Source organism: Sciurus carolinensis, chromosome 18 (genome assembly GCF_902686445.1).
Source record: "Sciurus carolinensis chromosome 18, mSciCar1.2, whole genome shotgun sequence".
Lineage (NCBI taxonomy): Eukaryota > Metazoa > Chordata > Mammalia > Rodentia > Sciuridae > Sciurus > Sciurus carolinensis.
In genome coordinates, this window is record NC_062230.1 from 9,070,324 (window position 1) to 9,094,617 (window position 24,294).

General features: G+C 46.4%; 1 protein-coding gene across 1 annotated transcript in view; it reads right to left on the reverse strand.

Annotated features, from left to right (window-relative positions):
• Positions 1-953: 953 nt before the first annotated feature.
• LOC124970194 (myosin-16-like) overlaps positions 954-24,294 on the reverse strand; it is a 60,323-nt gene continuing 36,982 nt past the window's right edge. Inside the window, 15 exon segments of the mRNA XM_047533363.1 lie at positions 954-1,279; positions 5,313-5,540; positions 6,568-6,768; positions 7,339-7,509; positions 8,681-8,806; positions 9,786-9,989; positions 10,919-11,111; positions 14,048-14,151; positions 14,244-14,380; positions 16,358-16,574; positions 17,416-17,548; positions 18,551-18,747; positions 19,108-19,235; positions 21,235-21,352; positions 22,176-22,421. Of these exon segments, the coding sequence (XP_047389319.1) occupies positions 5,340-5,540; positions 6,568-6,768; positions 7,339-7,509; positions 8,681-8,806; positions 9,786-9,989; positions 10,919-11,111; positions 14,048-14,151; positions 14,244-14,380; positions 16,358-16,574; positions 17,416-17,548; positions 18,551-18,747; positions 19,108-19,235; positions 21,235-21,352; positions 22,176-22,421 (2,376 nt within the window). The 3' untranslated portion in view covers positions 954-1,279; positions 5,313-5,339.

Sequence of the window (24,294 nt, forward strand, 5' to 3'; positions counted from 1 at the left end):
TCATGACAGAAACCCTGTCACACCAGGGAAGGCTGAAGGTCCAGGAATATTCAACCCTGAGAGGAGAAAACTTGGAGGATCCATGAGAACTCCCTTCCATTAAGGTTGTCCTGCTGGACCCTGGGTATTTAAACCAGAGACATCAAGTGATGACCGTCGGGCACCAGGTCTCAGCTTGATTTGAAAAAGAACTTTTTGGCACCATCACAAAGAATTACCTTGTAAGTCAACTCTTTCTATCATCCAGTCAGTCTACACACATTTACTGTGTGGCCACTTCAGGCCTGGCACCAAGTAGTTGCTGAGGACACAGACATGAAAAAACACATGGAGTTGCCCTCAAGGAACTGGCTTGCCTGTGTTCAAACACTCTGGGAGACACTGAGGCAGAATGTGCAGCAGCTTCACAGGATGTTAGCCTGGATAAATCTCAACATCCCTCTGGGGATTCTGTAACTTTTTTGGCCTTAATAAGTCTCATTTGTCTTCAGTTCTCTGACATACTCTTTTGGAATTTGGAAAGACCCTTACCAAGACTGCACAGTGATTATGGTTTCTGATCGAAGCAAGCCTGTGAATATAGGTATACAACAGAAATCAGGTATGTGGCAATTGTAAAACTTGCCTCTGGATTTGGAAATCTTTTATCGGGAGTGCAGTACTAGGGATTAAATTTTGAGGCACTCAGCCACTGAGCCACATCCCCAGTCCTCTTTTGTACTTTGTTTAGAGACAGGGTCTCACTGAGTTGCTTAGTGCTTCACTTTTGCTGAGGCTGGCTTTGAACTCACAATCGCCCTGCCTCAGCCTCCTGAGCAGCTGGGATGGATTTAGAAATCTTAAAACAATAAAATTTCCTCATTAAAAAAAGCTCTAGTCAATCCTTTATTCATATTTCTTTTATTTAGACCATATGGGGACAGGGACAGGCATTACAATTGTCAACACGAGGAATTCTTTCTAGAGAACAGCCAGGTCACAGATATTACATATTCCGTCGTTGACATGAACATGTAGGATCTCAACTAAAACAGACCCATTGTTACTGTTATCCAAATGCTTGATGCAGTCTCAAAGAAGTCACACTAAGTTTAATTTCTCTAATGACTGGGTGTTACACCCCCAAACTCATTTTCCTCCATAGCTGTCTTTATTCTTCAGCACTTGACTCTTTCTGGCTTGCACTTTCCTTTGCATAGCAAACATTCTCAGGATAGATCCCGTTTTCTGTTTTCATATTTTCTTCCTCTCAATGGGCTGCTGGTGAAATCTGTATCACCTTGGAGAGAGAGAGAGAGAAGTTCTATAGGGGTCAGAGCTGAGGATTCTGACATTTTGCTCCTTCTTGCTACAAACTACCGAGATGCCTGCACTGCTGCTGCACAGGCTTCTTTGTTATGGATACCACTGGGTCACACCTACCTTGTTCTGCATGAGGTGAGGGTTTAGAGACAGTTTCTTTGAACTCAGCACATCCAAGTAGGCCTGAACTCCACTCAGGCCATTGAGAGGTCCAGAGTGTTCCCAAGAGCCTGCCTATGGCATCTCATGAGGGCCTGGAGGCTTGCTTTGCTATTGTGACATGAGTATCTCCTCATCCCACAAATGGATTTTAGAAACAAGTAAGACTTTCATACAAATTTTATGGAATGTTTGCACCCAACAGGGCCTTTCACAGCCCCACCCCTGCCTAACCTGCACTCTCCAGCTCTCTAGCCTGACCCCCTCTGTTGCAGTCATGCTGTACCCTTGTGAGAATCCCCCTTTGTACCATTGTGTGTGTGTGTGTGTGTGTGTGTGTGTGTGTGGTACTGGGGATTGAACCAGGGACACTCTACCACTGAGCTACATTCCAAGCCCTTTTTTATTTTTATTTTGAGACAGGACCTTGCTAACTTGCCCACGCTGGCCTGAAACATGATGTTTCTGCCTTAGCCTCCTGGGGTGTATCTGGGATTATAGGTGTGTGCCACTGTGCCTGGTCCCCCTCTGCACATTTGCACGTGTTGGGCTTTCTCTTTGGAATTCCCTTCTCTCTTCTCTGCCTGGTGAAGGATCTGTTTCTTTTAAATTTGTTTATTTAATTTTAATTAATTAATTAATTTATTTTTAGGTACTGGGGATTGAACTCATGGCACTCTGCCTCTGAGCCACATCCCCAGCCCTATTTTGTATTTTATTTAGAGACAGGGTCTCACTGAGTTGCTTAGCACCTTGCTTTGCTGAGGCTGACTTTGAACTCAAGATCCTCCTGCCTCAGCCTCCCCAGCTGCTGGGATCATAGGTGTGTACCACTTACCTCGCTAATTTTAATCTTTTATTGTAATTAATATTAGAGACTGATATTTCTGTAAAATATATCAATTGTGTACTTAGAAGTCACAGTATAAATCACTATAAACATTTCTAAAAACTTCCTCTCAATTTCTACACTTCTGTTGTCATGAGAATTAACAAATAGTGAGTGACCTAAAACAGGTCATGTCTCTGTGCAGACACATCTGTGTGCAGATGGCTGTACCCTGCCATCCTGGGTAGAGCCAGTCACTCTTGTTCTTTGATCCCCTCCCATGAAATTCAAACAGTGTATCATAGAACATTGGCCTGTAGCCTTGTATCTATCTCTCTGCCTGATTCTGAGCATCTCAAGGAAAGACATTCTTTCCTTTTTTTTTTTTTTTTGGTACTGGGAATTGAACCCAGTGGCACTTAACCACTGAGCCACATCCCCAGGGATATTCTTTCTTATTCACCTCTGAATCCCAGTGCACAAACCTAGTCCATATTCAGAGCTGAGTCAATATGTGCAGGAAGGATATCATGCCACTTTAAGAAATTAAACTCTGTTATAGCTCAAGGACATGAAGGCAGGGTCCTGGCTCAGTGTTGATCCATTTGCTAGTTTGCTTGAGTCAGTCCGTTGCCACAGATTGTGTATCTAGCCCTGTGACCAACAAGGGGAAATGGCTAAGGAGGGAGGGTGGATCAGGATATGGAGAGCGGACCCTGATTGCCCAGTCTCATTACCTCTGCAACAATGCTATGGAAGCAGAGCAATTGAACCAAGGCCAGTAGACCCCAGGAATAAATAGTTACCAAGCCAAAACAGGGCAGGGTGATTTGCTTTAAAAGTTATCTAATCCTGGAAGTTAAAACTTAGGTGTGAGAGGTTGAAATACCACCTGAGAGGGTGTTTGGGAAGCTTCCTGAATTAATCCCATCTAAGTGACAGCCCAGCAGGGGGGATCCCTATCAGATTCGTGCCCTGAAAGGAGTTGGTTACACATTAATTATAGGACTCATCCAAAAGATAGCCTCTGACTTCCTTAACTTCCTGCACTATTATTTCAGAATTAAAAAATTAAGAAAAAGATTCCGTGCCTTATTTTTGTTTCCTCCCTACCAAGTGGTAAGATAAGGCTTATGCCTGAATTCAGATGTCATCAGGGTTATCACTTTTTGGCTAAAAGCCAGAGGGTTGATCCTGAGAGATTGTGAACTATAAGTATGATTCAACCAGATGTTTGAACATAAGGCCAAGTAAATATAACACAAGAATAAATAAAACTGATCCTTCACCAGGCAGAGAAGGAAAGAAGGGAATTCCAGACAGGAGACCCTGCACATGCAAAAGTGCAGAGGGGGGATTCCCACAAGGACACAGTTTGATTGCAACAGAGGGGCTCAGGATGGGGTTAGAGAGTGGAGGGTTGTAGGAGCCAAAGCCAGCAAGGAAGGCAGGGGTGAGGCTATGAAAGGCCTGTTGGATGTAAGCAGAAGACCAGAAGTAATCCCCAGAATCCATGCAGGTTGATGTTTATGCTTCAGCCACCATCTGTCCCTCCTCACCCCCTGCAACCCGAACCAAGCCCTTGATTTTGAGCTCTTCTGATTAATCCCAAGCAGAGGGCAACCTTATCAATCTCCATAGTAATTCAAATTAAAAAAAAAAAAAACTTGATTTTTTTAGAGCATGGGGTTTGCATGACCATGGGCAAGTCATACTTCTCTGACTTGTTTTCTCACCTGCCAAGTGGGGATATTTATACCCACCTCATGAGGTAAATAAGATAGTGAACAGCATTTACCATGTATGGCTCTTGTATGAGTAGGAGAAACCTCTGTTCCCTGACTCTGTTTCTGGAAGGCAGATTTCAGCTATCCCAGTGGTTCTCAGACTTGTTCACTTGTCAGAGTCACCTGAGGGCTCCTTATACTCCAGATTCTGGACCCAGCCCCAGAGATACTGGTTCTATAGGTCTGGAGTAAGGCCCAGTGGCATTTCTAACAACTTTTCAGGTGACCTGGATGATGCTTGTCCAGAGGACCACGTTTTGGGAAACACTGCTTTAGAATAGTGTTCTCTCTCTCCTCATCTTTCTCTTGCATCTCTGCATGGAAAGAGAGATTTAACCTATGTTTGGAAGAAGGAGCCAGGAAGACAGGGCAGAGCCCCATCTGCTCTTTCCTTTTGGATATACCTGTCCTTGGCCTGTGGTGCTTGATCTGCAGGCACCTTTAATTCTGAGGTGAAGTTTGAGGATGCCTGCGTGGACACTCAACAGAGGCACGGCCTCATCTAGAATTATAGCATAAAATGGGAATTTGACTTTTACATGTTTGTTTCCTATATTTTTTCCTCCATTGTTTTTGAATCAAAGGGAATAGGAAAGGGCTATTTTAAATTGTCCTCTTAAAATCCCACCTGTACTCAGTGCTCAAGTAGGGGTAGCTGCAATGGGGTTGATTATTTTCTTATTGTTAGAAACTGAAATTCAGCCAGTCTAGATGGAATCCCAGTGAGGAATGCTATGGTTGGGGGTGGGGGGGTGTGAAGGAAAAAGACACATTGTCTACTTTTGCCAACGTCCCTGTGACTCTCCAATGAAAACAAGCATGTCGTGGGCTGGGGACGTAGCTCAGTGGTACAGTGCTGGTTCCATCCCCAGCATGTCAAAGAAAGAGAAAGAAAGCAAGGTGTCCCGAGCACCTGTGTTCCAGATCTAGGGTTAAGCGGCATCACACGCAGAAACTGCCTTCCACTCAGACAGGGCTCATCAGGACTACCAGCACCTGGGATACAGGTGGTCAGCACCCACCTGAAGGATGTGAGATCCAGAGGAGTGTTGCTACTGAGGTGTGGAGAAGCTGCAGGGTTCCCATTGCATGAGATTAGGGCCTGAGAAAGGCTGCAAGCTTAAAGCATAGGTAGCACCACTAGGTGGCACTACGGTCACTCCCGGGAACAAAGCAGGTGCTGCAGAGGTGAGATTGGAACATAGGCAGAGAGAGTGAGTGGCATTCACACCTACCTACTGTGGCCTGGGAGGTGGAGGGCCTCACTCCTCAGAAAGGGTTTTGGAGGAACCCGTCTTGGACACCTGGATGATCTCCACAGAGGTGATGCCCTTGCCAGCCACGCGGTGTCTGGTACGCAGCTTGTTCAGGGCAGTCTCCGCCATGCCAGCCCTCTCCTCGGCATCATCCAGCTCGTGCACGGTCTTTCTGTATCGCGCCAAGGTCTGATTGGCCTGCTCCTCCTGTGACAAAGGCACAGTGGAAAACAGCATGTCAACCTGGCTTATCCTGGGTAAAAACCCATAACGTTTTTATGGGTTCCATAGGGATGTCCAGAGTTCAGTCGTTCCAGCAGTCCTAGGTCTTGCCTTCCTACATCTTGCCAGGGACAACCACTTGAAACTCTTTTTGGCTTTGACATCCATATTTTAAATAAAACGTGCTTCTGCAACTGCTCTGTAATTGGTGGTTTTAGGCATTACCTATCTGTGCCCCCTCATGGAGAATGAGGTTTTAGTGCTTTTCCCATGCCTATCGCATATCTCCTATCTCCTGTTCTTCTTACAGAGTTGTAGTAATTTTGGAAATTACATGGTTACAACTATGTTTTGGGTCCCCACTCCCACAGGGTTAGAACCCAGTTTGTGGTCAGTCTGGCATTTATTGAGCCTTTTGGAAAGAGCATTGGGTGCGCGGGTAGCTGATGATTTAGTGTGGTGGCTCCAGACCCCACAGCGAATGACCTCAGAGTCACGATGTCCTGGAAGGGGAGGTGTGTAGGATGTGAGGTGTAGGGTTGGGACTTGAAACTGCCATTTGCTAACCAGTTGACTTTTACTAATATAACACAAATATTCCACTCTGGATCTGTTTCCTTGCCCGTGAAACGGACTAAGAATCTCAGCCTTCCTGCTTTAGCATCAGGAGGATCAAATGAGAGAAGGTCCTTGCTAACAGTCTGACCCGAGCCACCAGGGTCAGTGGAAGCAGGACAAGGTAGTCCAGACCTTCTCCAGATCACACCTGCAGTTAATGGAGGTGTTTGTGGGGGTTATTTTTTGCTTTTTACATGTTCTTATCTTTGGCATGTAGTATCTGGTCCCCTCCCACACAATACCAACAAGGTGCCAGGGATGCAAGCCTTACAAAAGTCATCTTTGACCAATATTTAACCCCTTCCCTGTGGTCAATTCTAATGGAGGTGGATGATGACCTGGCTGGGCAGTAAGCGCCAGGGATGAGGCGTGGGGAGGTGTGGTGAGCACTCACCGCCTCCTCGATCTGCCGCTTGTAGACCTTCAGCTTGTTCTGCAGCTTCTCCACCAGCTCCTGCATGCGCTGGTTGGTCTTGTGGTCCTCCTCCGTCTGGAAGACCAGCTCTTTGAGGCGGCGCTCATTCTTGCGCAGCGTCTTGACCGTCTCCACGTGTCGTTTCTGCTCGCCGTCCAGCTCGGTCTCTAGTTCCTTGATCTGAGGGAGGAAGAGAGTCATGTGATTGAGGGAACACGTGCTTTTGAACTTCAGAGCTCAGAGACATTGGATGGGAGTGTCATGGCTACAGTGTCCACCTCTGGCCCAGAGGAGAGTGGATGAGCCCTGGGTGCCTTTCATGGGCCATGCTATGGTTCATCAGACAGTCACTGTCCCCCGGATCTCAAGTTTCCTCTTCCGGGCAGTGGAAGAGTCAGGAAGTTGGCCAGGACAATTAGACTTTCTGGGCCTTTCCAGTTCTGATGTTTCACAGGGTAAAGACAAGGCCTATTTTTTTCTAAGTGAGTAATTAAAGGGAGGAATAATGTTGGAACCAGATGCAGAGGAAGAAAAGGAAGAACTGTTTGGCTCAGAGGCCAAGTACATTCTGGGAAGAAACGTGATGGGGAAGGGGATGGGAGAACTGTGGATAAATAAATAAGAACTGTTTTCTATACTTAATTCTATTTCGTAGCACTTGGCATAACCCAACTTCTCACCAAACATGGAGTGTGTTTTGGCAATAGACTTGCCGCCCTGCAGGGCCAGAGAGCCCAGTGTTGCCCTTACCCTTGCTTCCAGCTTCATAATGGTACGTTTCCCTCCCTTCAGAGCCAGCTGCTCAGCCTCTTCCATCTTGGCCTGCAGGTCTTTGATGGTGACCTCATAGTTCTTCTTGATTTTCTCCAGGTGCATGCAGTGGTCCTGCTCTTGCCGGAGTTCTTCAGCCATGCGGGCAGCCTGCAGGTAGAAAGGAAGAGAGCATGAGTTAGAGCTGGGTGCCACCAGGCTTTATCCCCCACCCCTTTTCTTTGAGTGACTGGGATTCAACCTAGAGATGCTTTACCACTGAGCTGCCTCCCCAGCCCTGTCTTTTGTTTTTTAATTTTGAGTCAGGATCTCACTGAGTTGCTGAGGCTGGCCTCTAACTTGCAATCATCCTGCCTCAGCCTCCTGAGTTGCTGGGATTGCAGGCATGTGCCACCGTGCACAGCTGCCACCCAAGCTCTTAAGTGCCTTTGAGAGATAAGGCAACTTGTCTCCTGGTCTCTGGGGAACCAAGTGGTAGACAAGAGGCTCTTTGCTGATGTGCTGCTGGGGTTTGGTGGCGAGGGGTTGCCCCATCTTCCCATGTGCCCCTGAGTAAGAACAGGGAGGCAGCTCATACACACAAAATCAGGTTTCCCGACCCCATGGACTTCCCTCCTGCAGCTGGGAGCACTCAAATCGAACCATTTGCTGTCACTCTGGCAAGGGGCATAGCATTTGGAGCTGGAAAACCTAGGACTGAGTCCAGTCCTCGTGTGACCTTCAGCAAGTTGCATATCTGCTCTTAGCCCTCTTGTTCTTGCATTAGTTCCACCAATTTTCATGGAGTTCTGCTGTGTACTAGAAATGGGTCTATACATTCAGAGGTACCATGTTCCTGAACTCTAGAAATTTCCATCAAGTGGGAGGAACCTGACAGTAAAGATCTGTATTCCTTCATCTTCATAGTAGAGATAAACAGAACCTATTGCTTAAAATTGGTGTGAGTACCCAAAGGGACATTAGGGTAAAAATACTTGGTGGTACATCTGGCCAATATCCACCTCTGAGACCGTTTTCCTCAAGCCTGGTTTGGCATTCTACTCCCGACCCCTTGCCAAGAAGCCTGCCCAGATGAGCCTATTTCAGTGGCTCCTTTGATTGGAGTCTTCTGGACTGTAACCTTTCATAGGATCTCGTAATTCCACCCTACTCTCGTGTATGGCTTTTTAGAAAAGCCCTTGGCTCCTCCAGAGCAGGGCCCTGTCTCCACTGCAAGACTCCATGAGTAAGTCTACTCTGGCCCTTCCAGTGCAGGGTGGCCTGGTCCTCAGCAGGTGCCAGGCCCTGGGCACCACTAGCTGCAAGTAGCACCAGCACTTACGTCTGTCATGGCCTTCTTGGCCCTCTCATCGGCAGAGCGGAACTCACTGATGAGCTCCTCGTGCTCGTTGGAGATGCGCTGCACGTCTGACTCCAGCTTGCGCTTGACCACAAGGAGACTTTGGTTCTGGAGGAGAAAACAGAGTCACTGCCATGAACCAGGGGTCTGCATAGCCCTTCCCAGGTCCAGGATAGGAAATTACCCTCTCCCAGAAGTACTGGCCAGGATTCCCAGCAGAGAATGGTACTGGGCTCTCGGCATGAGTGAGGATCTTCCCTCAAGTTTTCTCTGGGTTTTGAAACAGAATTTGTATCAAATGCCCAAGTTCAAGCCCCAGCACTTCCACCTGTGTGGATAAATCCCTTGGCTCTCTGGGCTTTAGTCTTCTTATCCCTAAAGTAGCGCTGTAACCCTTGTATGTCCCACACAGATTTATCCTTTTGGTAATTCACAAGAGATGATGTAGTAGGGAATTAGCTGTGCTGGGAGCGGAGTGCACTGTGAGCGGAAGCAGTACAGTGTTGTCACTGGCAGCAGGTGGGGGTCCTAGATGCTGACTATGGGCCGTCATTTCTCATTTTATAAATGAATGTCAGGGGAAATAGCCCAGTGGTAGAGCACTTGCCTAGCAGGTGTGAGGCTCTGGGTTCAATCCCCAGCACCATAAAGACAGTCAGACTATGGAATATTCTAGATCCTTTCCAGTTCAAAGTTCAATTCTCAGCTACCCTGGGGGAGATAGTGGTCCTCAAAATTGTGGGGAGCTTCTGAAAGTCTCTAGGGCAGAGCCCGGGACTCTGTCTTTGAAAGGCACTTATAATTAATGCTTCTGCACAGTACACTTAAAAATCATTAAAATGATACATTTTATGTTGTCAATTTTTTTTTTTTTTTTTTTTTTTTTTTTTTTTTTTTGCTACCACTTTTTTAAAAAGCCCAGCACATGAGTTCTGAGGGTTTGCCAAGTGGGGCCTCCACCTGCCTCTGAGTTTGCGGGAGCCCCAGTGGTTTGAGCCCCATCCTGGTGTCACCCCAGCACTCCTCCTTCCCTGTGCTCGAGTGGGCGAGTCCCGGTGGCCACCGTCCTACCTGGAAGATGTCCTACCTGGATGTTGACCTCGTTGTACCGCTCGGTGATCTCTACCACCTCCTGCTCCAGCAGCTTGCGGGAGCGCTCACTGCCCTCCAGGCTGGAGCGCACCTCCTCCAGCTCCGTCTGCAGCAGGCTCAGGCGCCGCTCCTGCAGGTTGTACTGCTCCCGCAGCTCCTCGTGCTGCCGGGCGTCTTCGTCCATCTGGACCTGTAGGTCCTGGAGGGCAAAAAGACCCAGCCTGAACCTCCTCTGGGCTCTGGTATGACCTGGGGCGGACCATAAGGCACCATGACCTTTGTGGACCAAGTTCAGCAGAAAGCCGGGGCAGGAATTGGAGGTAGAGGCCACAGGAAGAGCGTGAGATATAGGCATGCTCTCTGGAAGTTCACAGTGTGGTCTGGGGGACTCATCCGTCAAAAGGACAACATAAGGTCCTGATGACAGAGCACTGGTGTTCCCAGCAAGGCCTTCTCAAAGCAGCCTTCCCTGATAACCTTTGAAAATGACACTCTTACTGGCTAATTCCGGCTCCCTCCTCTACCTTCTTCTTTCTCCTTAGTACTTATCACCATTTTAAAATGCTACAGTTTAATTTATTTATTGCTTGTTGTCTATCTGCAGAAATGGCTTCTTTCTTGTCTACTCTTCTACCCCTCATACCTAAAATAGTGCCTGGATGGGTAGGTACCCAAATTACAAGAGCTGAATGCAGAGATCCAGCTATGGATGCTTTAAAGATCAGCTCCCATGATGGGGCAATAAAAGGAACTTCAGCTCTATTTGTGTTTATTTCCTAAGGAGAGTGGTGGGCATTTGGGTGTTCATTATTCCTTATTTTTCTATGTCTGAAATTGTTCATAGTCCATCAAAAATGATTCTTAAAATCAAGACAGTCCCAACTTCACGTTTCCCTCCTTTCTTCCCTCTTTCTAGTTGTCCTGGATTTGAGTTTTGGTGGTGAGGGCCTCCTGTTGGGGAGACAGTTCCTAAGTCTCCTGCTCCTTAGACTGCCAGGCACCTGCGTGTTCACTTTCACACCTTTATCCTTGCTCAAGACACATGACGTTGGCTCCCTGTAAGCCTTCGATCTCCTCAACCAATGATGCTTGCTTTGGGATTAGTCCCTTGTCCTCTCAGATGGCTACCTTGATTTGCTGTTGCAGTCTTTTCAGTGTCTTTACAAGTTCACTGTTGTTCTTGTTAGCATGGTCTAGCTGGATTTCCATCTCATTCAGGTCTGTCTCCATCTTCTTCTTGAGCCGAAGGGCCTCAGCCCGGCCCTTGGCCTCTGCCTCCAGGCTGGCCTGCAAGGACTCGATGGCCCGCTGGTGGTTCTTCCTGTAAATCCAAGCAGAAAAGACCCTGGCATCCTGGGCCCACTGTTCAGTCTGCGCTATGCCTCCCTACATAAACTGTCTCTGCACATGAGGGCGGATATGGCCACCATGTTGTGAAATTAAACAAAACGTTAACACATTTAAATGGGAGAGTATGATGCTTTGGGGAAAGGAAGAGAAGGTCATATTTACTGACATTTACCATGTGTCTTGTGTGATCTCAACTCATTTACCATGCAAACTAGCCCTTCAAGGAAACTGAGGCTCCAAGATACTAAAAAGTATGCTAAAGTTCACCCATTTTCCTCTCAATAGGATCATGATTCAAATCCAAAGGCTAATAAAGTCCTGGTTTTTCCATTAGAAAATATGGGCTTTGGTCATACAAGTCAGGTTTGTATTTCTTTTTAAAAACAATAGTCATGGGCTGGGGATATAACTCAGTTGGTAGAGTGCTTGCCTTGCATACATAAGGCCCAGGGTCCAATCCTCAGCACCACCAAAAAGAAAAAAGGAAAAACAACAGTCATGGGGTGGGGAAGTGGCTCAGTGGTAGCACACTTTTCTTGCATGTGTGAGGCCCTGAGTTCAATCCCCAGGATCACACACATGTACACCAAAACTATATTACTAAAAGCAATAGTCATTAATTGGTTGTATTTAATGTATAACATTTTATTGTAATCAACTCCTATTTCTATAAAACCTTCATATAAGTCATATTAATCTCCTTTTATAGGAGGAGATCAGAGGAGGTAATTGAGGCAGTCAATAAATATTTGTTGAATCACAGCAAATAAGTTGTTAGTATATAAAGATTCTATCACCTGCCTTTCTAGATTCCCCAACCTGTGGGCATTCAGTCTCCATATGTGAGACAGGGTATCAAGACATTTGCAAAAGTGAATAAAATAGTGACTTAAAAAATAAATACAAGAAAAAACTACAAAATATTGTTGAAAATTTAAAGATCTAAATAAATGGAAAGATACATATGTTCATGGATCAGAAGAATTAATATTGTGAACAGGCAATAATTTCCAAAGTGATCTATAGATTCATTAGTCCTTATCAAAATTCCGGTTGCTTCTTTTTAAAACTTTATAGAACTGATTCTAAAATTTGTATGGAAATGTAAGGAACTTAGAATAACCAAAATAATCTCTTTCTATCTCTCTTTTTTTGTGGGGAGTGGATACTAGGGATTGAAATCAGGGCCACTTGACCACTGAGCCACATCCCTGGCTCTGTTTTATATTTTATTTAGAGACAGGGTCTCACTGAGTTGCTTAGCATTTTGTTTTTGCTGAGGCTGGCTTTGAACTTGTGAACCTCCTGCCTCAGTCTCCCAAGCTGCTGGGATTATAGGTGTGCATGTCTCTCTCTCTCTCTCTCTCTCTCTCTCTCTCTCTCTCTCTTTGTTGGTGGATCGGGAATGGAATTCAGGCCCTCATATGTGCTAAGCAAGTGCTCTACTACAGAGCTATACTTCCAGCCACAACTAAAACAATCTTGAAAAAGAAGTATAAAGTTGTAGGGCTCACACTTTCCAATTTCAAAGCTTATTACAAAATGATAACAATCAAAACAGTATGGTCCTGTTATAAGGATAAACATATACATAAGTGGAATAGAATTTGAAATCCAGAAATAGACTCTAACACTTATGATCAATTCATTTTCAAGAAGGATGCCAAGACCATTCAATGGGTTGAGAAGTCTTTTCAAAAAATGGTACTGACACAACTGAACATCCACATGCAAAAGAATGAAGTTGGATCCCTATCTCACACTATATATAAAAATTAATTCAAAATGGATCAAAGACTTAATTATAAGACCTACAACTGTAAGACTCTTTAGAAGAAAATATAGGCATAAATCTTTGTGACTGAATTAGGCAATGGGTCTTTAGCTATAACCACTAAAGTACAAGTAACCAAAGAAAAAAATAAATAACTTGGGCTTTTTCAAAATTAACAACTTTTATGCTCAAAAAATAAACACTTAAAAGGGCTGGGGATATAGCTCCGTTGGTAGAGTGCTTGCCTCATAAGCGCAAGACCCTGGTTCAATCCCCAACTCCACAAAAAAATAAATAAATAAATAAAATAAACACTTCCAGAGATGAACTGGGCATGGTGGCACACACTTATGATCCCAGTGACTTGGGAGGCTGAAGCAGGAAGATCATAAGTTCAAGGGCAGCTGGAAACTTAGTGAGACCCTATCTCAAGAAAAACAATGTTTTTTAAAGGACTGGGGATAAACTCAAGCACCCAATAGTAGGAAAAAAAAGAAAAAAGACAACCCATGTAATGCGAAAAAAATATTTGTAAATACATAGGGTCTAGTATCCATAAGCTATAAGGAACTCTTAAAACTCATCAATAAAAATACAAATAACCCAATTTTTATTTTATTTTTATTTTTAAATTTTCATTACTGAGAATTGAAGCTAGGGGTACTTTGCCACTTAACTACATCCCTAGTCCTTTAAAAACTTTTTTTTTTTTTTTAAATTTTGAGACAGTGTCTCATTAAGTGGCCCAAATTGACCTTAAACTTGTGATCCTCTGCCTTAGCCTCCGAAGTCACTAGCGTGTACTACTCTGCCTGGTTCAAATAATCCAGTTTTTAAAATGAGCAAAAAATTAGACATTTCTCCCCCAAAAGTTATACAAATGACTAGTAAGCACACAAAAGATGTTCAGCATTATTAGCCATTATAGCTAAGCTAGTCTGTTCTTAAGTGTTTGTAAGCCAGAGAGGGCCACCAGTGTAAGGTACTATCATCACTCCCATTTAATAGATGAGGAAACTGAGGTTCACCTAAACTGACAAAGGTCACATGAATAGATGGTAGAGACACAGATTTGCAGACTTCACTCAGTCGTACTGCCTTAAAGTCAGCTTCCCACCCCATCAGATCCATACCTTGTAGCTTCAAATTCCTCTTCTTTCTCATGGATTCGCCTATCTATGTCAGCTTTAACCTGGGCCAGTTCCAGCTGAATTCGAATCACCTTGCTCTCTTCAACCTATCAGGAATAACAACATCAGTCTTCCTGGCCAAGAAGGAGTGCAGTTCCTGGCCAAGGGTCCAGCCCCCAAGTGACAGCCACACGGTTACCTCCAGGGAAGACTCAGCTTCCTCCAGGGCCACCTGAAGTTCTTCCTTCTCAATCTCCAATTTTTTCTTCAACTTCTGTAACTCATGCACACTCCGTCCTCCTTCACCCAGCTGATCAATGAGCTCCTTTATCTCCTCTGAGAAGGGAATATTCATGTGAATGAGGTAAATGAGTAACATCGGCATCTAGGTCATGCTATTGCATGGGTAAGAAGCAGGCACTCCTTACCTCTTGGGATCAAAGAAAGAGCAATTTACTTCACATCACAGATTCAGGGGATATCAGGTTCAGACACTGGTGAACACTGGATTCAAACTCTTCTTTTACAGATGAAGAGCCAAGACACAGGGACTCCCCAGGCCTATTATTCCTACACACTAGATCTTCCTTTCTCAGAGTCCTACCTGGTGCTCAAAACCAGTTATACTAGAAAACCAGAGCCTTCCTCATCTCCTTCCTCAGCTGGAGACTCCTCAGGCGCTCACCCAGGGGACTCCCGGGAACACACTGCACATTAGGGCAGGTACAAATGGAGGCCTAAGACAAAAGATGTTTAGGAAATACAACTGTCTTGCTTCACCCACAACTCAGCTTCTAGATGAAGTCTCCTGGAGCACAGAGAAAGCTCATTTAATATAGTGTTTGGGGTTCTATGTTCCAGGTGGCTTTTGGAGAGGATTAGAGGATGCATCTATATCTCAGTTGTTACTGTCCACCTGCGCTTGCATTAATGACAAGTCCATGGCTTACATAGACCCATCACGTATCTCTGGACCCCATGGCTGTTTCCTGAACATTACTGCACTGCTGTGGGACCATGAGGAGCTGAGACACTGCCTCCCACCCTCTCGGCCCATGCAGGTTACTCAGCCGTTCTCTTCCTGGCTGCTACAGGGATGGGGCTACTTCTCAAGATTTGCTCCCACCTGGGCTTCACTTGCCAGTGAGGTACATAGTCCTCTGCTCTTTACCCCCAGGTTACCAGGGAGCTTTCTCGTCAGTATGTGAGCAAGTCGGGGGGCTGGACCATTGACTGAACTCTCGCAGGGCTTGACCATCGCCCCACTCCTATTTATTTTCCTCTCCTAGCCCAAGCTGCCTTTATGTGGTTCAGCTCTCCAATCCTTTTTTTTTTTTTTTTTTGGGGGGGGGTGCTGGGGATCAAACCCAGGGCCTTGTGCTTACAAGGCAAGCACTCTACCGACTGAGCTATCTCCCCAGTCCCTCTAATCCTTAACTCCTTGCAGTTATGATCAAGTCCTTTACCTTTGAAGTTAAGACAATAGAGCCCTTCCAGCTCAAACACATTGTCTTCTCTAAGCAGAGAGAATTCCTAGGAGGGACTCATAGGACCTTGGGCAGGTTTGGGTACCATTGGGATCATCTGCCTTTGCCCTCCATTATAGTGACCCTACATCAGCATGCGATTTGGACACAACTCAAGGAAGAAAGCAGAATGGGGAACCCCAAATTAACAAAGAAATCCTGTAATGACTAAGATTTGGTTTCTGTTGTTCCCTAGTATGGGGACCCCAAAACTGTTCTTTAATATAAAAAGAGTGACATCTCTTGCACAATTGGGTGTGTTAGAAATGTGTACTTATGATACACACACACACACACACACACATACAATGACTCAGTCAAATCTTTATATGTCAAAATGATCTTCAAAAGACAGCCAACATTTTTAAAGCAATATCCAATGGAATGGAATTCCAGCCTGAGGGTCTTATACTTCATAAATGTATATGAGGTTGGGGGTGGAGGTCAGTTGTAGAGAATTTGCCTAGCATATGCAAAATCCTGGGTTTGACCCCCAGCACCAATATACACACAACACATACACACACACACACACACCACACACACACACACACACATATACATATGATACATGTTAAGGATCAAAACATAAAATCTTTTGACTCTTATTTGCACCAACTGCTCTAAAGTTACATTGCCAAGTGCTCAAGTGCCGTTATAAAGCATTTACTAGCCAATCAACGAACATTTATTAGGCACCTACAAAGTGCCAGACCTCCACTCAGGCTGATGATGTACACAGGAGGAAGGGACTCTGGAGGCCCCTCCTGCCCACCCTGAGACTCACCCTGCAGGGTCTTGTTTTCCTTCTTCACCGACTCCAGGTGCTCCAGTGACTCCTCGTAGGCTGTCTTGATCTTGAAGCTCTCTGTCATGTACATGCGGCACTCCTTCTGTGAGCTGTCCACCTCCACCTGCAGCTCCTCACACTTCTGCTGCCACTCGGCCAGCATCTTGTCAAACACTCGCTGCTTCTTGTCCAGGGCAGCTGCTGCAGCATTGGCCTATGGCAAGGTGGAGTGGTTCAGGACTTTTCTCTGAAGGCTCTCGTGTGGATGTGAGTGGCCTAGGGGCCACTGTGGCCACATTCTCTGAACCCATTGCACAAGGTCCCTCACAGCTGGCTTGACTCAGGGTCCTTTTTAGATCAAGACCAGTGAAATCTAATTTAATTCAGCTCAAGATCAGCAGATCAGTGAATACAAAATGAAATGATTAGATACACAAGGTGTGCTATGGTTTGCATAAGAAGGAACTGGAAAGGTGTGTTATATAATCCTGGGGACAAATTCGACCCTTCTCGTGGCTCTATCTAAATATAGTCAGTTCTTACCTTTGGGTTCTGTATCTGCAGATTTAACCAACCATGGATCAAAATTATTTGAAAAAAAAAATGCACCTGTACAATTTTTGGTCATTATTCCCTAAACAATATAACAACTATTTACATAGCATTTATATTGTTTCAGTTATTATAAGTAATCTAGAGGTGATTTAAAATATAAGGGAGGATGTACAAACACTATGCCATTTTAAGTAAGGCATTTGAGCACCCCCAGATTTGGGTATACTCTGGAGGTCCTAGAACCAAGTCCCTGCAGGTACAGAGGGAAAATGTTGTGGCTTAGTGAGTGTTAGGATTTCAGAAGATCGATCTCAAGTTTATAAACACACACTCGATCGGGAGCTGTGTCCAGTGCACTACTGAAGACAGGACCTGTGCTCCACCCTCTTGGGCCATGAGTTTCTTCCTGATACCCCCTGACATGTGGCAGTCTCACCCCAACCCTGCTGTGGGATACCTGCCTGATAAACAGGTAGCTTTTAAGCACTTGACCCTCTGACCTTCTCCAAGTCGATGGTGAGGTCCTCGACTTCTGCCTGGAGTCTCTGTTTATTCTTCTCAAGGGAGGCAGCCCGGGCCTGGGCAGCTTCAGCCGCCTCTTCTGCTTCCTGGAGCCTGGCGGCCAGCTTTCTCCTGTGGATGAGGGACAGAGGTGCTGTCAAAGAAACATAGGAGTCCACAGGCATGGCCTTACATTGCTGTGGGCAGGGTTGTATGGCACTGAGTTCTGGTGTCAATGTTGGAAGAGAGGCAGATACAGAGGAGTGTGTAGAGGAGAGTGATCACTGTCCATTTGCTTAGTCATTCAACAGATATTTTTTAATCCTTTGTTTCAAGAATTGTTCCAGGAAGAGAATATGTAATCCAGACCAAGATGCCCGCCCTCATGAAACTTTTGCAATGATACATCCCATACAGAACTCGAGTGCTACTGAGAGGAATAAAGCAGGAAAGGGGCAGATAGATGGGGAGGGGGAAGGGGGTGACTGCGATTTTAAATGAGGGCTCAGGACAGGCTCTTCGGCAAGGGGACAAAGGAGCAAAGACCTCAGAGAAGGGAGCTGGGACCCTGGAAGCTCTCAGTAGAAAAGGGCTGGAGGGCAGGAGGCAGGACATTCCCACACGCACTCTTATTTTCCCAGGCTATCAAGCATCGTGCCCACTTCTCTACTTAGTGAATGAGGAAGAAAACTCAAAGGAGTTGAGGGCACTTGCTACCCAGTGGGTGAACTGTGCCATTGAGTGTGCCATGTCCTTGTGGCATCAGCCCCAGCCCACTGCGTGGGAGCTGCACTTCAGCAAGGCCTGAGATGCTCAGCCCCTTAGAGTCCTGCCTGGAACTGGAGCCCTGGCTCCTGGAGTCCCTGCAGGCAACCTGGGCGCATCCAGGCCGAGAACACAGGCAGGCAGTCCTGACTTACAGGTGAAACCCTGAGGGTTGGCAGTGCCTGCCGTGGCTATCCCACTGAGAGCGTAGACTAGGCTCCTCTGTCCAGGCACTGTCCTCCTCTTACAGGAGCCCATGGACTTCCTTCTCCTGGGCTTGGCGCTGGCCTCAGCAGTGACTGAACAGGCCACGAGCCACCACACCCACCCTCAGCCGGCCCAGCTCTCCCATCACAGGCTGATGCTCACTTGGTCTCCTCCAGCTCCTCCGTTCTCTGGATGGCATCAGTCTCATATTTGGTCCTCCAGGTGGTCACCTCGGTGTTGAGTTTGGACACGAGGCGCTGCAGCTCTGACTTGCCTCCCTGCTCCTCCTCCAGCTGCTCTTTCAGCAGGTCCAGGTCATGCTTGGTGTTGGCCAGACTCACTACGGCTGTGCTGCGAGACTGTGGGGATGAAGTGGGGCCGAGCCTGTCACTGCCCCTGGGGGGCCTATCAGTGGCTCCAGGGCCATCACTGAGCTACACATAAGATTGCATTCACAGTGACCGACCGCAGAGCGAGGGTGGGAAAGACTCATGGTCCCACAGCTCAAGCCAGCAGGGCTTTATTTTCCTTCTTCCAATTATTGTCCCCAAGGATCTGTAATTTTATTTAGTTGTGTGCATCACATACCATAGTTTCGTGGTTAATTTTTTCACTTGCCATCGTGTAAGATATTATTTGTGTTCCTTCTGCTTCTTCATAACCTACAGCTTTCTCTAAGGAGGTAGTTCTGTCGCTACCAGCCCAACCGCTAAACAAACCTTTGACTCTTCATCCAGCTGCCTCTTATAATCATCCACTTGCGACGTCAGAGATGTCTTTATCCGTAGGATTTGATTGAGCCGGCTCTGGGATTCTTCATATTCCCTGCTCAGCTCACTATTTTCAGCTGGGTGAGAAAGGAGCAGGAGAAATATTGGATGAAAAACTGGAAACCTTATTCTCCAACCAGATCAGAAGTCCTCCAGGGCATTGCTGCTAAAAAGTACCCAACGAGTATGGCAGCTTAGCCAACTGAGCCGGAATGGGGAGTGCAGCGAAGTACCATGCCAGTCACCCAGCGTAGGTGAGTCCAGGAGGGGAGCAAGTGCCCAAGTTGCCAATACCAGGTGACTTGCCCCCAGGTCCTATCTGATAGGAGCTATATTAAAGGAGTTTGGTGAAAACAGTGAAACAGAGAGCATTTAATTTTTACCCTTTCCTTGTTCCTGTCCTGACTACTTTTTTTTTTTTTAAATAGTACTGGGATTGAACCAAGGCCTTACACATGCTAGGCAAGTACTCTACTGATCTATATCCCTAACCCTTTTTATTTAATTTTGAGACAGGGTCTCCTAAGTTGCCCAGGTTGACCTTAAACTTATGATCCTCCTGCCTCAGCCTCCCGACTCACTGGGATTACAGGTGTCCATCACCACCTACTCTCCTGTCATTTGTGGAATGATTACTGGAGCCAAAGGCCAAGAAGAAGCCCATGAGATAAAGAGTAAAGGTTTCTAGTTCTATTCTGTAAGTCACTTCATCTCATTTTTCTCATTCATCAAATGGGAATATTGACTTTGAAAAGCACTCAGGCTGGACGTGGTGATGGACACCTGTAATCCCAGTGAGTCGGGAGGCTGAGGCAGGAGGATCATAAGTTTAAGGTCAACCTGGGAAACTTAGGAGACCCTGTCTCAAAATTAAATAAAAAGGGTTAGGGATATAGATCAGTAGAGTACTTGCCTAGCATGTGTAAGGCCTTGGTTCAATCCCAGTACTATTTAAAAAAAAAAAAAGTAGTCAGAATATGGGAAATAAGGTCAAAGAAGGCCTGTAAGTTCTCTTGATGTCACACTGGAGCAGTTTAACAAGCCCACTGAAGGGGACTTAGTGTTTTGCTCTTGCAGTACTGGGGATCGAATTTGGGTTCTCATGCATGCTAGGCAAGTGCTCTCCCACATTCCCAGACTTCCTTTATTTATTTTTATTTTTTTATTCTGAGACAGGATCTTGTGAGTTGCCTGGGTTGGCTTCAAACTTGCCATCCTCCTGCATCAACTGCCTGACTCACTGGGATTATAGGCATGTACCACTACACCCAGTCCCAGCCCTTTAAAAATTTTTATTTTAAGACATGGTTTTGCTGAGTTGCCCAGGCTGGCCTTGAACTTGCAATCCTCCTAGCTGAGGTTCTGATGTACGCCATGGTATTGGGCAAAAGGATTTAGTTCTTTAAGGAAATTCACTTTCATTTGACTTACTATTTAACCTTGATTAGAGCCAGGCCTCTGCCAAGTTAGATGTTAACTTGTATTGTGATAAACTGCAAATCATTTTTGTCATGGAGATGCAAAGGATTTCTTCTGATAGGGAAGAAAACAAAATAAAACTAAACAAACCCAGAGGTCTACAGTATAAATGTCTTGTAGGATAGTAACCATTTTACATCTAATTTAGCAAATTTATTTTAGTATTTCTTTCCTAGTTGACTGTGTAAATCTCTGCTCTTCAAAGCGGTATTTTTGTGATTCCCTCAAAAATGAGTTAAATAAATCCTTGACACTTGCTCACTTTATATTAGTATGTGAATCCTGTTTTAAAGTGCTTGAAAATTGTATTTTGTGGACATTAATGTCCCTCTTGCTGATGTCACTGGGTAAGTGAAAGAGCAGATAGAAGAATGCTTTAAATCCTGTTCCCGGTTTTACGTTGTAAAGATGTTACTTGGAATGTGCAGCAGGTAGAATGACATCTCCTGTCTCAGCACACACAAGGGGATGGAGTGTGAATTTTCTAAGACCAAGAAGGCTCTGGGGAGAGGATCAGGCGTTCTTTCTGTTCCCTTGAGGGTCCAATTTCTTTCCACGCCCTGCTGCTTTGGAATTGGCAAGGAAGAGTACACTCACCTTGGAGGCGGGTCCTGATGGCATTGATTTCTGCCTGGTTTCTCTCCAACTCTGCCACCTTGGCGTTGGCTTCTGATAAGCTATCTTCCAGCTTTCGGACGTGGGCTTCTGCATTCAACTGCAGAAAGAGTGAACTCATGGAGAAGCGCTCCCAGCTTCCCCCTGGGTTTTTGCCCTGCCTCCTCTTTCTCCTGCATGGCCTCCCAGGCTACCTGCCTAGTACTCAGAGAACGCCCCTTTCTCGGAAACCCCATTCCTATTAAATGGGGGTAGAAATTGCCATTGTCAATCAACCTAATCCCAGAGCCTTTGGGTCGGCACACAGCCCCTCACTCTCCAGCCGTCTTCCTTTCCTAGCGCTTCTGGATCCCGTGGACCACGGCAACAAGAAAGCGCAGTGGGCGGATTGAAGGGAGGACACTGGCCTGAACTCGGGGTCTGCAGGTAAAACAGGTACTAGGAAGAAACCTCGTGAGCATCTGAAATTTAGAGACAGTGCAGTTGGCTGGGACAGGTTCTCCTGTGGCATCATCTTTGCTTACCTGGAGAGACCCCTTTCTCTGGTGTCACAAGAGGGTTCCTTACATGGTAGATGCTCAATAAATGCCCATTGAATGACTTATTTTATTTCTTAGTTTTTCTTTGACTTGTGGCAATGTCAGCCTTTGTCTTATTACTCCTACTGGCCTCTAACTCCTGGAGAACACAGTCATACTAACGTAAGGAGAATCGTCCCAGCACCTTTCTTATGTACCAGGGACTCTCATAGCCCTATGAGGCAGGGATCATTGTTATCATCCCACTTTACAGGCGAGGAAACTGAAGCACGGAGCGGTTATGTAACTTGGCCAGGGTTACACGCCAGCTGCTGGGATCTGTGGTCGGTTCCCTCCGCAGCACCTGCAAGCAAAGGGGTGGCTCTGGGCGGGGTCCTCCCTCACCTTGGACTTCTGTATGGTCTCCACGCTGGCATTGAGGTCGTCGATCTCTGCCTTCATGACTTGCTTGTCCTTCTCCAGCTTGGACTTGACCCTCTGCAGGCTCTCCACGTGCTCTGTCAGCTCAGCCATGGAGTCTGTGTGTTTCTTGCGCAGCGTGGAGGCCGTCGCCTCACTCTGCAGGGCCGCCTCCTCTAGCTCGCGACGCAGCTTCAGCAGCTCAGCCTCTCGCTTGCGGTTCTGCTCGATCTGGTGTAGAGAGAGGAGCAGAACTTAGCAGAACTGTCCTGGACACTGTCCGTCTGCTTCACAGTCCCCTGCTGTCCCCACTCCCCACTGAGGAATGTCCTGGTGGAAACGTCAGTCCTTAGCCTCTCCGTGGGTTGCTCAGAGGATTTGTGTGGGTGGTGTTGTGTTGGGTTGGGCTTCACAAAAAGATATATTAAATCCCAACTCTGGGAACCTGTGAGTGTGAACGTAGGTGGGGATAGGGTCTTCCAGATGTATTAGTTAAGATGTCATATTGGATGGCAGTAGGTTCTAATTCCTTTTAAGAAGTGGGAAATTTGGACTCAGAGGGACACACAGGAAGAAGGCCATGGGACGATAGAGGCAGATTGGAGTGATGTGTCCTGTCAAGTGTATCAAGCATTGCTGGCTGGTGTGTGTGTGTGTGTGTGTGTGTATGCATGGGATGGGGGCAGATTATCCCCAGAGCTTTCAGAAGGAACCAGCCCTGCCAACACCTTGATTTCAGGCTTCTGATCTCCTAACTGTGAGAAAATTCATTTCTGTGGTTTTAAGCCAGCCAGCTGTAATACTTTCTTACAGCATCCGGAGAGACTAACACAGATAGCAACCAGACTTGTCTGTGTCTCTCCTTTTCCTTTATGTAACTTCTAGAGCTTCTCCACTCCAAGTGCTGACCATGGCCAGGGGCATCAACATGGCCTGGGAACTCATGGGCATTGGGAAACTAGAATCCGTAGAACTAGAATCTACATTTGAATGAGAACCCAGTGATCCACGTGCCCCAGAGTTTGCGAAGCTCTGATCTTAAGTGTTCTAGCTAGTCCTGGGTGATGGTTATGCCCTGTCTACCCCAACTACCGTGTTCATTCTCTACCCAGACCCCTCGGTATCCTCCCCCCGCCAGACAGCCCTTCCTCCCTGGATCCACTCCCAAGGGCCCCATAACCATGCTCCCTGCCATCATCTTGGAGCAGTAAGGGGTCCCTGTTGCTAGTTTTGTGACCTAAGCACCCTGTTGCTCTCTTAACCCTTCCCTACAATGCTAGAAGTGTCCCTTCATCAGTGCCACATGGATCAAGCATCAAGAGGATTTTGTTTCCTGCCAGGCTGGAACATAGCTGGGCACAGCTGGGTACCATCTTCAGTTCTAAAATGCACCCCTCCCTCACAGGAGGATGGTGGCCAGGATGGTGAGAAAGTCCACGGAAAAGTGTGCTCAGCCCTCCAGCAATAGTGAACCCTACTGGTGTGAGTCCGAGTTTGCATTTGTAGAAGAACTGACTACATAAAATTAAAAGGAGAGGGTCACGTGGCTTCCACTGGTCCTCATAATGTCTTCGTGTGGACTGGAAGGAACACAGCCCGGTCCCAGGTGTGGATCCCCACTTGTGTGTCTCATGGGGTGCCCTTGGAATGTGGGGTAGTGGGCTCACCCCACTGTATTAACTTGGTCTCTTTAGTTTCTGTGTTCTGGTGCTTTGAGATCAGGAGCTTTGCTGACCCAGGTGTAAAGGCCTCGCCCAGACTCAACAATCTCTCGAGATAGTAAACAACTGGTCCTTGAGAGCCTTGCTGAGATGCAAACCAGAGCCCACCCCCCAGCCACATCCCCTCATTCCAGCCACCACCTCCCTGGCCTAGTCACTCTGGGCCAGGTAACAGATAACGAGGGGGCGCCTGTTCTTCTCACCAGCATAAAGGCCTTTGCCCACATTTTCCCCTTCTCCCTCTGCTTCCTCACCCACCCCGGTGTGCTGCACCCCTTCCTTCTGGGAACTGTGAGTAATAAACTCTTTCAATGGCGGTCGTCTCCTGGTCTGTGGACCTTAGTATAACTGCACTTTTCCTATAAATACACAGTATTTAAAAT